The 12,886-nt window shown below is 36.1% G+C and overlaps 1 protein-coding gene and 1 long non-coding RNA gene across 2 annotated transcripts in view; one reads left to right on the forward strand and one right to left on the reverse strand.

Annotated features, from left to right (window-relative positions):
* Positions 1 to 12,886, forward strand: part of LOC113253421 (uncharacterized) — a 48,899-nt gene that overhangs the window by 24,795 nt on the left and 11,218 nt on the right. The gene's annotated exons all lie outside the window — the stretch shown is intronic.
* The window catches only part of ME2 (malic enzyme 2), a 46,191-nt gene that overhangs the window by 11,685 nt on the left and 21,620 nt on the right, over positions 1 to 12,886 (reverse strand). Inside the window, exons 4-12 of the mRNA XM_026496329.4 lie at positions 12,546 to 12,695; positions 10,192 to 10,267; positions 8,909 to 9,070; positions 8,493 to 8,596; positions 6,206 to 6,315; positions 5,801 to 5,898; positions 5,372 to 5,485; positions 2,904 to 3,018; positions 484 to 626 (exon numbers count right to left, since the gene is read on the reverse strand). Of these exons, the coding sequence (XP_026352114.1) occupies positions 484 to 626; positions 2,904 to 3,018; positions 5,372 to 5,485; positions 5,801 to 5,898; positions 6,206 to 6,315; positions 8,493 to 8,596; positions 8,909 to 9,070; positions 10,192 to 10,267; positions 12,546 to 12,695 (1,072 nt within the window). The remainder of the gene's footprint in view (positions 1 to 483; positions 627 to 2,903; positions 3,019 to 5,371; positions 5,486 to 5,800; positions 5,899 to 6,205; positions 6,316 to 8,492; positions 8,597 to 8,908; positions 9,071 to 10,191; positions 10,268 to 12,545; positions 12,696 to 12,886) is intronic.

The raw sequence follows: 12,886 nt of genomic DNA on the forward strand, positions 1-12,886 counted from the left end.
GAAGTCAGAAAACAGTAGAATAATATCTCTATGGACTTTTACTTCTATGTACAGTGAAAAAATATCCTTCAAAATGAAGGCAAAATAAAGAGATTACTGAGAGAAATTCATCAGACCCACACTCAAGGGAAGTTCTTCTGGTAGAAGGAAAATGACCCAAGATAAAGGCACAGACATATAGGATGAACAGAATGGCAAGAGAAGATATTAAAATGTATCGAAATGAATATTTTGTGTTTAGAACAATAACGTTTTTTGGGATTTAAAATATAATTAAAATGCACAACAATAGCACACAAGACATGAATGTGTTAAAACGAAGATATAAGGTAATAACTTCCAGAATTCATACACGCAGTAGTGATCCATGGGTGCATTCTGTAATCTCTACAGTTATCCATGAAAAGAATTATGCAAGAATGTATAACTAAGGCTAATAGAAGGAAAATAATAGACATAACCAATTCGTGCAATTATTAGTACCTCCGTAAGTGTATATGCTTCTTCAGCTGTGCATTCAGCCATTGCTGTAGGATTGCTTAATGCAAATATTACAGGCCTTTCATTGATATCAGCCATGGCTTTGATTACGCTAGGAGTGAAAAGTCGGCCAGCTCCTGCAACTCCTATAATACATAAGGGGAGAAAAGCAACTTCTTTACATGTAACATAAAACAATTCTTATCAACATTTCTATAATAGGTTTAATACAACGAAAGCACAGATTTTGTATTGCTGAGAAAATGCCATGGAACACAATCTCAAATCTGAAAACAACAATAAAATGCCAAAAGTTTTCACTAAAATATTTATTGTTTACCCCAAACATAGTAAATTGTAGGAAATAAAAAAAGAGTATGACTATCTCCATCACTGTCTAATTAAGAAGATAAAACTTGCTACAACATGAATGAACTTTGAGGACATTATGCTAAGCAAAAGAAGCCAGTCACAAAAGGGCAAATACTGTATGGTTCCACTTATATGAAATACCCAGAGTAGTCAAATTCATAAACACAAAAAGTAGAATGGTGGTAGTGAGGGGCTAGGGAAAGTATTTGTTTAATGGGTATGGAGCTTCAGTTTTTCAAAATGGGTTTTAGAGACTGGCTGCACAACAATGTGAATGCACTTGACACTACCCAATCGTACACTTAAAAAGAATTATGATATACGCAACTGATGAATTACTGAACTCTACATCTGAAACTAATGATGTACCATATGTTGGCTAATTGAATTTAAATTTTAAAAAAGTGGTTATGATGGCAAATTTTATGTTATATGTATTTTACCACAATTAAAAATGAATTTTAAAAAGATAAAAACTTGCATCTCAAATGTTAAATTGTTAAACTCTGGTATTCATTACAAAATAACAGGAATTCAGAAGGGATAAAAAATCATCTTGACTAAAGCAATCTGCTTTCTTGATGCAATTTAATGACCTTTTCCTAAGCCCCCACAATGCCTCAGACACTGCATTAGGCCACTGGGATATAAATATGAATACAATGCAGCTTACAGTTGAGAGAAAAACAAAGTAAGCAGAAAATGAGAAAACCTGTAACAGGTGCCAAGTATGCAGTGTTATGGAAGCATGAGGGGTACTCAGCCCGTGATGGGAATCTGGGGATGACCAAGCAATACCTCAGCTGAGTACTTTGCCAGTTCGTCTAGTAAGAAGACTTATATTCAACAGTCAAAATAATTAATTTTCAATTCCACTTTATAAACTGATATGCAATAAAGAAAAATACTGATCTGGAGACTAGAGTTTTAGTGCTTGCTCTGCCATTCCTGGCTATATGAAACTTTCACAAATCTTGGGCAAGTTGTTTAACATCTCTGTGCTTGTTTTTCTTATGTAAAAAAGGAATTTATATTCAGTGTTTCTCCATGTAGAAGCATGTGGACATATTTTTAGGAGTCTATGAGTTCTAAAAGAATTAAACATTTAAAATTTTTGTTTCCTTGACCCTCCAGAGATAGAATCCATGGACAGATTCTTAGGTTTTCATATTGAGTTTTGAGGGAAATTGACTGGGTGATCTTCAAGATGTCCTCTTGCTCTAAGAAATTAAGAGTTCTAATCAATGAAGAAGCTAATGACCATAGAAACTTACTGTTTGTGACTGTTTTACTATTTAACATTCAATAGGGCTTCTACAAGAAAGTGATAAAATTATTAAAAACTTACGGATTCTAATCTCACAGCTATATAGGAAATTAAATAGCTCCTCTTTTAAAGACTTTTACATTTTCTGGGGCACCTGGGTGGCTCAGTTGGTTAAGCATCCAACTCTTGGTTTCAGCTCAAGTCATGATCTCAGGGTCCCCCTGTATCAGGCTCTGTGCTTGGCGCAGAGTCTGCTTCTCCCTTTGCTCTTCCCACCCCCCCACCCCCCCACTCGCATGTTCTCTCTTTCTGTCTCTAAAATAAATAAATAAAATCTTTAAAAAAATAAAGACTTTTACATTTTCTGGAGTGAACCCCATGAGACATTTTGGCATAGTCTGATGTCAGCTATGCAGGGCCTGACTCTCAAAACATACCAAAGCTTTCTGCTTTGTTGCCAGTGCAAAGCTTTGACCCTGCATAGGACTTTCTTGGTTCAGTCTGTCAGATGACCTTGGTCTTTTTCAGGTGTTGAGCACAGCAGTCACACCAACTCTAAAAGCAAAGCATGATCAATTGCACAGCTTCCCGCACTTAAGAGTACAGGCAACATCTGTTAATTGAACTTTACACACTATGACCAAAAGGCTATCACAGAAAAACACATTATATACGCTGAAAGCTAGATAAAATAGGTCATTTCATTTTTAGTACTCCTGCATGGTAGTTATGACGAGCAACATATAGTTAAGTGATACGATGAGTTGCCAACAACTCTACTTACCAATTATAGCTGAAGGCTTGAGTATATTTACTGCATCTTCGAAAGTATCAGGTATATTCCCTGGGGCTGAGTGAGCAAATGGTTCCTGATGACTCTCTATTTTAGCTTTCCGCCCCTGAAGTTTTGGGAAAAATACAGTATTTTTTAGTAAATGCTTACTGAGGATTAATTGAGAAGATATCATTATGAGTCACATATTGTTTCTACAATAGCAATGTCTTTTCATTCTTATTTACTTTCCTCTTCAGCCTCTATCTTCCAATTCTATCTTGCAGTGTCTACAAAACCCAGATATAAAACATAAATCAAATCCGGTCATAACCAGAAACTTCCAAGTCCCTCTCAAAGACTCATTTACTTTGTGAAGTGCTTCTAAATCCAATATGGCACAAAGACTTACAATCCCTCATCTGGGTTAGATGTAAAATATTTTCATATTTTAGACATGTATTATGGTAATATATCAAATATTATAAATCCCCCCCCACCATGAGCACCCCAAACTGAACAAAATTTAGTACACTAAGTAGAAAAGGTCAAGACTACAAACACCCTCTCTGGTTTTGCTATATAAGTTCAAGTCAATCGTATTTGTTACCAATTTCAAAAAAACTTTGGAATTTCAGAGCTTTTAGGATTTCAGAATTGCTAATAGACATCATGGACTTGTACTAGCAAGAGTTCTGAAACAAGAGGAACAGGGAATTCTGGTTCAAGATGGCTGAATGAAGAAACATGCTTTCTTCCCGAAATCCAAAGCCAAAAACTCTAAAAATTAAAGCCTTAGTAGTGTTATAAGGCCAGGAAACATATTGACAAACTATAACAATGAAGAATCTCTCAACAATTTAAAGCAGTCAAAAACGTATCAAATGCAAAAAAACAACCAGGCTGAGAAATCCATACCCTTATTTTGGCAAAAGAGAAGACCCCACTGCAGAGGTGAATTTTTCCATCAAAACTCTGGGGTAACCCCAGATAAGTAACTAGCAGGGTCTGGGAAAAGCACCACACCATCATCAGTTGATGGGAAGTCAATTGAAGGACTGACATATAGCCTCAACAGATCCAGGTTCTCAGAACAGTGGCTTCTTATGCTTGCCCCCAGGAGGACCACAGCACTCCAATATGCAGGTTCAACAGGAAACTCTCAAAGTCTCAAAAAGGAGGGCAGTTTTGGGTCAGCAGGAGAGTCTAGATGCCTAAAACCCATAGGTCAAGCTATTCACACACCCTAAAAGAAAAATACACCCTTAACTTGCAGATATACAGGGATTCTCATTTATGCTAACCAACAGCATATTCATTCTAGATTTCACTTGTTACAAATACAAAAAAGAAACACAAAACATTTGTGAAAATCAACTCCACAAAAAAGAAGCACTAAACTGTATACCAGTAAAAATATGTATTCCACCAATAACCTTCTAAAAGTACAAAGTTTATAATCCTTGTATCTTATATACAAGCACTTGGCTTCACAGGTTGCTTAGATGTGACTCTTACGTCCACTACTTATAAGCTGATGACCTTGGAAAAGTCACCTGCCCTTTTAAATCCTTAGTTTCCTTATTTATAAAACTTCACAGAATTTTTGAGAAGATTAAATGAGATAATACCTGTAGAGTCTTATCACAATATCTGGTACATTTTAAACTATTATTTTAAATTATGTATAATTCAAGCACTCAAGATTTTTCATTCACACACTTTTTCATTTTATTTTTTGTACCAACAGTTGCAAGTACTAGTTAAGTAGAAAAGCTTGCATAACTGAAACAAAGTACGTTGAAATAAGCTTGCTCCAAAGAGGTATATTTCAAGTAACGGCTGTATGTCATTATATACAGCAAAAATACAACAGCATTGTGTACTGGATAAGTTCAACTCTGAAATGGATTACCTAATGTGTTACACAGTGTAAGATATAACCCATTTCTTAAGCTACTAAAAATGGCAATCAATGCTAGGAAGGCAGGCAGGTGCAAAGGATACTAAATTAATCCATGAACTGGCTTCAGGAAAGGGTCCATGGATTTCTCTCAGACTGTTACAAGGGATTATGATCTCTGAATGGTTAAGGAATTTCTGCTCAAATGTCAGATGTCTTGCTAACAATTTAATAAGAAATGTTTGAGTTCCAATTAAAAACCTAGTTTTAGAAAGGTCAAGTACAATCTTATTCGCATGGTTACTTGATCTCTCAAGAGTCAGAGAACAAAGCAAGAAAGAATACATCTGGTGCCAACATGGAGACTATGACTTGAATATGAAGCAAGAGTCTTTATAAAAGACAAAAAGGAGACTGGAGGATTTCTGTTGAGAATATACTGGAACGTCCCCAAATGGTACAATCTGGATTGTCCAGTGTGATACAATATTTTAAGAACTGATAATATTTTTTAAAAAGTCAAAATAAAAGTATCATTGTAACATTCTTCTGCTTCTCCAAAATTTAAATACCTTACCTTAAATAATAAACCAAACTTGTCAACCATCCAAATTTTCTTTTGTGCCTCTTCTTCTGAAAGGCCATTTTCTACCATAGCCATAACTATGAGATTTGCAATTCCAAGAGCAGCCTGTCCAACAAAACATAAATTAAAAAAAGTAAAGACGAGGGTATAATACAATGCTTGAATTACTTTATATATATGAGAATTATATGTTACGAGGAATATTTGGTTTATTCTCTAACAAATCACGCAAAAGTTGTTCTTTGTGATATCCTCTCTAAACACAGTATTATCTCAAAACATATTCTAAATGATCTACTTTACAACAGAGATCTTCAATTCATACAAGATCGCAACAAAATTAGAAGCTCATTATGTCTCATTTTTCCAGTTCTGAAAGAGAGTATTAGTTTTAAATTCTAAAAGTTTACAACAACTTACCTCTCCTGCTCCAAGGAATAAGATTTTGTGTTCTGAGAATGATTTGCCGATAACTTTTTGTGCTGCAAGAAGGCCTGCTAGAGCTACTGCAGCTGTCCCTGTAGGAAAAATAAAGATTTTTTGAAATGATTTATTTTGGAGAGAGAGAGAGAGAGCTCGCAAACGGGGCAGGGGGAGAGGGGGAGAAGGAAAGAATCTCAAGCAGACTTTCTACTGAGTGCAGAGCTCAATGCAGGGCCTGAACTCATGACCCTGAGATCATGACCTGAACCAAAATCAAGACTCAACCAACTGAGCCAGCCAGGCACCCCCCAAAATAAAGATTTTTTAAAATAAAAAATGGGCAGATTAAAAATATTTAAAGAAGGTAGGGATCAAAACCCTAAGGTTTTCTTTTTGCTTTACCTTGAATATCATCATTGAAGGTACAATACTTTTCTCGATATTTTCTCAAGAACCTGAACGCATTATGATTTCCAAAGTCTTCAAACTGAATAAGTGTGTTCTGTCCATATCTAAAAACAGCAAAATCCATAATGGCTGTGTTGAAAATACCATTATTAAACAGCTTTCCTGTCTAATATTCCTTATGATCCCGTTTAAAAATAATGTATCATGTTAGTCCATTTAAGGCCACCTGGCAATTTTCAGAGCTATAAAAACTGGGGTTGAAATGCAGAAATCTATTACTCAATCAGAAAAATTTATGGTATAAACTATTTCCAAGTGCCTACAAGGTTGCCCAGCATATATAAGCATGAAATAACTTCCTAAAAAGAAAGAGATTTTTATCAGAGTATCATAAAGTATATATTTGATATGTGTATTCTTATTATATTAGCAGTTAAACAGCAACATAAGAAAGTATATATTAAATAAGAGGTTAAAAAATAATTTCTGTAGGAGTTCATTGGCATTCAAAAAAAGACCCCAATCATCTTAGTGAGCTGGGGTAAGGGAAGGCTTGAAAAGGAAAAAAGACTTTATTTGGGCCCTGAAAGAACAAAAAGTAAAGAGGTAGGAAGAAAAGCAAGGTGTATTTTGGTGACCCTGAATTTCAACGGTCAGGCTATATATTTCAGGGTTTATATGAAAGAATAAGGAGAAGTTGGTTAAGGCAGGTTGGGGCCAGATAAGGGAGACTCTTGAATGCAAAATTAGGGAATGGGGACTTTATTCTGTATCCAGTGTAGAATCGCTGAAGGCTTCAGGGAAGGAAAGACTCTTTAGGAAGGACAGACCTGTGAGTGATATGCAGTCCATACTGGTGTGTGGAGAAGCACCTAGGAGGCTCCTATGGTAAGGGGACAAGAAATCTGAAGGAGAAGCCATGGGAAGTTAAAGGGACAATTATGAGACATTAGAATGAACAAACAGAACTTGATGAGGACCTCCTGAGACGTAAGCGAAACGCTGTTCAAGTGCCAGGGCAATCTGGATGACTAAGAAGATACTGTTTGATTGTCCAAGGTAGGGAGGGAAGGGAGGAGATGGCAATTTCTGCGAAGATGAAAAGTTTAGTTTTAGATAAGTCAACTTCGACTCTAAAAAGGCATTAATTTTCTAGTATCTTCTATGTACAAGCAATGTAAAAACTAGGGCCAAGTTGGATCATAAAGAGTTTGGACTTTACCCTATGACAACAGGGAACCACTGAGAGATTTCAAGCAATAGAACGACATGATGAAGTGCACATTTTTAAAAGATTAACATGGAGGTAAGGTGGAGATGAAATGGAGAGGAGAGATATTGGAGGCAGGTTTAGAAGCATCCCGGAGGGAAAGGAAGATCTGCAGAAAGGCTGTGGCAATGGAGAAGAGGAGATGTATCTCTGAGGCATGTAAGTGGTGGTACCATCTGGGTCTGAGGACTGACGGACTCTGTAGAGGGTTGATGGAGAAGGAGGAAAAATCAAAGATAATATTAAGAGCAAAGTTTTGGCCAGAGTGTGAATGTTACTGCCATTAATAGAGGCCGGCTAAACAGAAGATGGGCAGTTTGCTAAGGGAAGGGGTTATTTTGGACACGAACATGAAGGAGAAACAGAATGTCTAGGTGGAGGATTCTGTATGTTGGCCTCGGAGAGAAGCTGGACTAGAGATGGGTTTTCATGGGTTTAGGAGTCACATGCATAAAACCATAGCTTACGTGCTCAAAGAGAAGAGAACTATGGATTCATCCCCATTTAATAAAAGTGAGAAAGAAGAACCAGTGAAGATGACAAAGACAGAAAGAGGTGGGAGAAACACCAAGCTAGGAAAGCCTTTTAGTAGTTAAGAGAAGACAGAAGTTCAAAGATGAAGAAGTGGAAAACCTGATCAGATGCCGCAGAAATGGAGAGAGACGAGGATCAATGGTCAGTGAATTCTAAACATGAAAGCTGCAAAGAGTCCCAGGAATGGTAGAAGGAAGCCCAGATGCCAAGGGCTGCGAGAACTGAACAGTGAGGATCTGGCAGGAGCGGGGAGTGCAGACTTCCCACAAGAGGTCAGACAACTCAGGAGAGCAAGGCAGAATACGAAGGCTGTCACAAGTATCAGCACATCTAAGCAGGCAGGACAGAACCCAAGCTCTCAAAAATGTAATCTCCCTCTATGCATCTACAAAAGTGATAAAGAAAAACAAAACTGTGGTTCCTTTCTTTTATTAATTAAAGACGCTTTCATTTACTCAAACTTAAAAAAAAAAATACCTGTCAGTAATGGCTTTCATAAACTCATCAATCAGGTCATCATAACGTTGTGATCGATCTCTTTTCTGATATAAGCCCATGTAAAATGGATCTTTTAAGAGTGACTATAAAAAAGACCAAATGTAAAAATAAAATCATTTTGTTATTACATAACCAGCTTAAACATATTCTATAAAAAAATTGCAAAATAAAAAATTACTAATGTAATTTTTAAAACCTTACTACATTTCCTTTAAGAAACTCTTAATAGACTTAATTTACTGTTATTTGTATAAATAAAAGCACAGTTTAAGACAAAGACTAACTTTAATCACAAAATTTTCCCATCTTATATTATCTTCAAAAGAAGGTTGTAGTAAAACTTTTGTTTTTTAAATATGGGAGGAAGATCAAAGGGGGAAAATGGGTTTACTCACTGGATTATCAGTTCCTACATCAATACACACAGGCAGGCATCTATCAGGCCGTATTCCTGCACACGCTGTATACAAACACAGTTTTCCTACTGGGATTCCCATTCCATAGACACCCAGATCTCCAAGACCCAGAATTCTCTCTCCATCGGTCACCACAACAGCCTTAATTACAAAAAATATATATATATAAATTAAAAGTTGTCAAAAGTGGGGTACTAAAAAGCATTCGAAAAAAGATCCTCTTCATGTATTTTCACTCTCACTTTTAAAAATAAAATTGTTTCTTGACTAACTTCCAAAGTAAACCAACCAAGCATATTTAAAATTCTAGGATTTCTGGAATCTAGGTGTAAAATAAAGATGAACTAGATCTGATTTCCCTTTGTGTTTGGTTTAGAAACAGAGTGTCTCTGACTGGAGGATCAACTTATGTATCTTCACAAAACTAAATGAGGGAAAGGCAGGCAAACTTCTGATAGAGATTAACTAGAAGAGAAAAACAAGGTTAGAAATGAACAATATGCTGCTTTCACATAATAACTGAGGCCAAACAAGAAACACCTTAACAATAGTGTGTGGGGGGGGGTAGATCTAAAATTAAAAAATACACCTATCTACAAGGTTTGAAGATGATATGAGTTTAATTATCTGGCCAAATTTTTTCTAGATTATTAGAATTCATGATTATTCATCAAAGATTATTTTGGTGAGGAAGACATGTTATAAAGGCAAGTAGGATTACTGCCTGTAACAAGCACTAAAGCCTGCCAAAAGATCTTAGGTAAATCACTAGGTTTTATTTTATGAAAGACAGCCAGATAGGCCAAGATTTATATTTATTACATTTGAAACGCTAAGAGTTTTATATTTGCTTAAGGATCTAAATCTATCTGAGACTTTGAAGAAAAAAGATGTCATAAATCTTCTCACCACCCACCAAAATGAAAGTTTTCATAGCATTTTAATGTGTTTTCTCTACCTAGAATCATATTAATAGAAACAGAAAAGGAACACAGAGAATGCAAGAAACACCAATGGGATCAACAGTGAGAGGTTCACCTTGTGAACTAACTCCCGTTTTGTTACCAGAGTTGAACTCTGTACTGGTGACCCATTTTGCAATTATTACTATCAAGATCTCCTCAGAGCACTAAATCTGCATGTATGCAAGTGCAAAATAAATCACAGCAACAATGAAAACTATTCTTGGAAATTCAGAGATAACTTACAAAGAAGGAAAAAAAAAAAGATTATGAAGAGGAAGGTTGTGCTATTAGTAGTACCTTAACATGATTTTCTGGCCAGTTATCCACAATTGATCTAACATGACCTCTGTCTGAGATTGAAATAAATAATCCCCTGCAACAGAACAAAAACACCTTTGCATTTCACAACAGTTTTTTGTTTTCTCCTAAGTTTTTGCTCACAACTGGAATATTTAGATATTTTAATAAAACATCAAGACATAGTATCATTTCCAAGCAGATTTAGCTAAATCACACTGGATTATTTTCAAATATTTTCAACTACTCCAAACTGTAATTGCATTGCTCACACAGTAGCTGCAACAAAGATCATTATTAAATGACATGATCGTTTTACCCAAGAAGAAACTCGATACACCTCTGGTAGAACGCAGTATAAAAATAAACCACCAACGCAGGACAGCATAATAAAGCTATGTAAACTACTATTAAAATTCACTAAAACTGAAAATCTAAAATTTGAAGGAGCAAGAAGGGAAAGAAGAAAAGTATAGTAACTTCACACAAAAGAGAATGTCCTTGAAGCATTAGGAAAAAGTGAAAAGTTATTTTAAACACACTGTATATTGTTATCTGGTTGAGATAAATCATCCAGATTTTTAAAAAGGAAGAGAGGAAGGAAGAAGGGGCAGGGGAGAAACATAGGTCGTAGAAAATGGGTTGGGTAGAGATGAAGTCCAACAGGCCCCCAGTGCCTTCAAACTGGTTCTTACACTTAACTTTCTCAACTTTGGCATTACTCTCCTAACTCAAATCAGTTTAAATAGTTTCTCAACCATAGCTACATCATAGGATCACCTGATGGGCTTTTAAAAAAAATGCCAGGGATGGGGCGCCTGGGTGGCACAGCGGTTAAGCGTCTGCCTTTGGCTCAGGGCGTGATCCCGGCGTTCTGGGATCGAGCCCCACATCAGGCTCCTCCACTATGAGCCTGCTTCTTCCTCTCCCACTCCCCCTGCTTGTGTTCCCTCTCTCGCTGGCTCTATCTCTGTCAAATAAATAAATAAAATCTTTAAAAAAAAAAAAAAATGCCAGGGGTCCCACCCCCAGAAATTCTGATTTAACTGACCTGGAGTTTAGATCAAGATTTACTGACCATCTTCTATGTAAAAAACACAGTATCTGCCCTCACCCCAAAGCCATGTTCTTTATGCTTCATGTCCTTTCTGAGCGCTGGGTACCCATCAGAACTACACCAGGAACTTTTATGAAACACCTACATGGGGGCTCAACTCCAGATTGACTAAACCAGAATCTAAGTGGGGCCCAGGCATAAATAAATTTTTAAGTTTCTCTTTGTCCTTTAATGTGGATTGAGAACCACTATTCTGAATGAAAAATAAACCATAAAAGAGCTGAACAGCTGGGTTAGCTTAACAAATGTTTAATACACATTAATTGATGTCAGCACACAGAACAGACAGTGTTCTCAAAGTGTCTTCCAGGGAACACCTGCAATACTGTCACCAACCATGTTCATTAAAATCCAGACCTCCACACCTTTCTCTTTTTCATTAGAATCTTGGGAAGGGGAGGGAGAGGAAGGTTGGCATGGATCAACATTTTAAGTCCCACAGGTGTTTTGCACACACATTAAATTCTGAAAGCCACTAGGCTAGATGAGGGCAGAGTGAAGATCAATGCTATCATCCATTGTCTGAAGGTCTTCATTTGTATCAGTATGTAAGAAAGACAGGAAGGTGTGAGGACTGTTGAAAATGCTAATACATTAGAGGAATGTGAAAAGAAAACACAAATTAATCTTAAGTTTACAAAGAATTGTCCCATCAGTTCCTCATCTGACCTTCTCGGTTCCTCTTTAATAGGTACTAGCATTCCTATTTTACAAGAAAACAGATTCAGAGGCAGAAAGTGACTTACGGAAAGACTTAAGTAGATGCCCATTCCCATACTCTTTCTATTTACAATATTTGAGGTGCTAGAACTATATGAAATTAAAATTTGGGGAAAGTCATAAAACAGAATAAACTACAGAAATTAAAGCCTACAAAAAAGTAGAATCTTTTAATTTGGGCAGATTGTCAAACTGATATTAATGATAACTCTGGAGAACCTGCCACCAAAATTAAGAGTGCCCCCTCCTTTTTTTGTACAGAAATGCACGATTCTTTTACCAATCATAATAACTTGCAGAAGGTTAGGAATGAATGTTGCCATTTCTACAAAAACAAGATATGAACATGCTGGGTTTTTATTAACTCCTTTTTGTCCAAATTAAGCTTTTGCGAGGTGGGAAATGTGATTGACATTAAGACTGTAATACATAAAAGAGAAACGTAAGAGGTGTTAGTGAGTGCTATTTTTCCTATATAATAACCATTTACAAATATATCTTTAAAAATAAGCCTTACTTAGGTCTTCTAAAGATGTGTCCATATTGGGAGCAGGCAAGACCCACTGTTGGTGTGTATACAATTGGCATCAGACTTTCAATATCATCTTGCAGAATTCTATAAAACAACTTCTCATTTCTTTCTTGTATTCCCATTATATAGATGTATCTGAAATTAAGCATAGTAAATAATGTCTACATCAGTCAGCTTTTACACTCGAAGTTTTGGCCTTTAGGATTAGAAGTTATATGTAAACATCTAAAACTAAGGACTTCCCTCCCTACCAGAAAACAAAACCCTAAATTATCATTATTTAACACCAAGGACAAAAATTAACAAAAATAAAAATGTACTTAAAT

This window comes from Ursus arctos, unplaced genomic scaffold, assembly GCF_023065955.2.
Source record: "Ursus arctos isolate Adak ecotype North America unplaced genomic scaffold, UrsArc2.0 scaffold_17, whole genome shotgun sequence".
NCBI lineage: Eukaryota > Metazoa > Chordata > Mammalia > Carnivora > Ursidae > Ursus > Ursus arctos.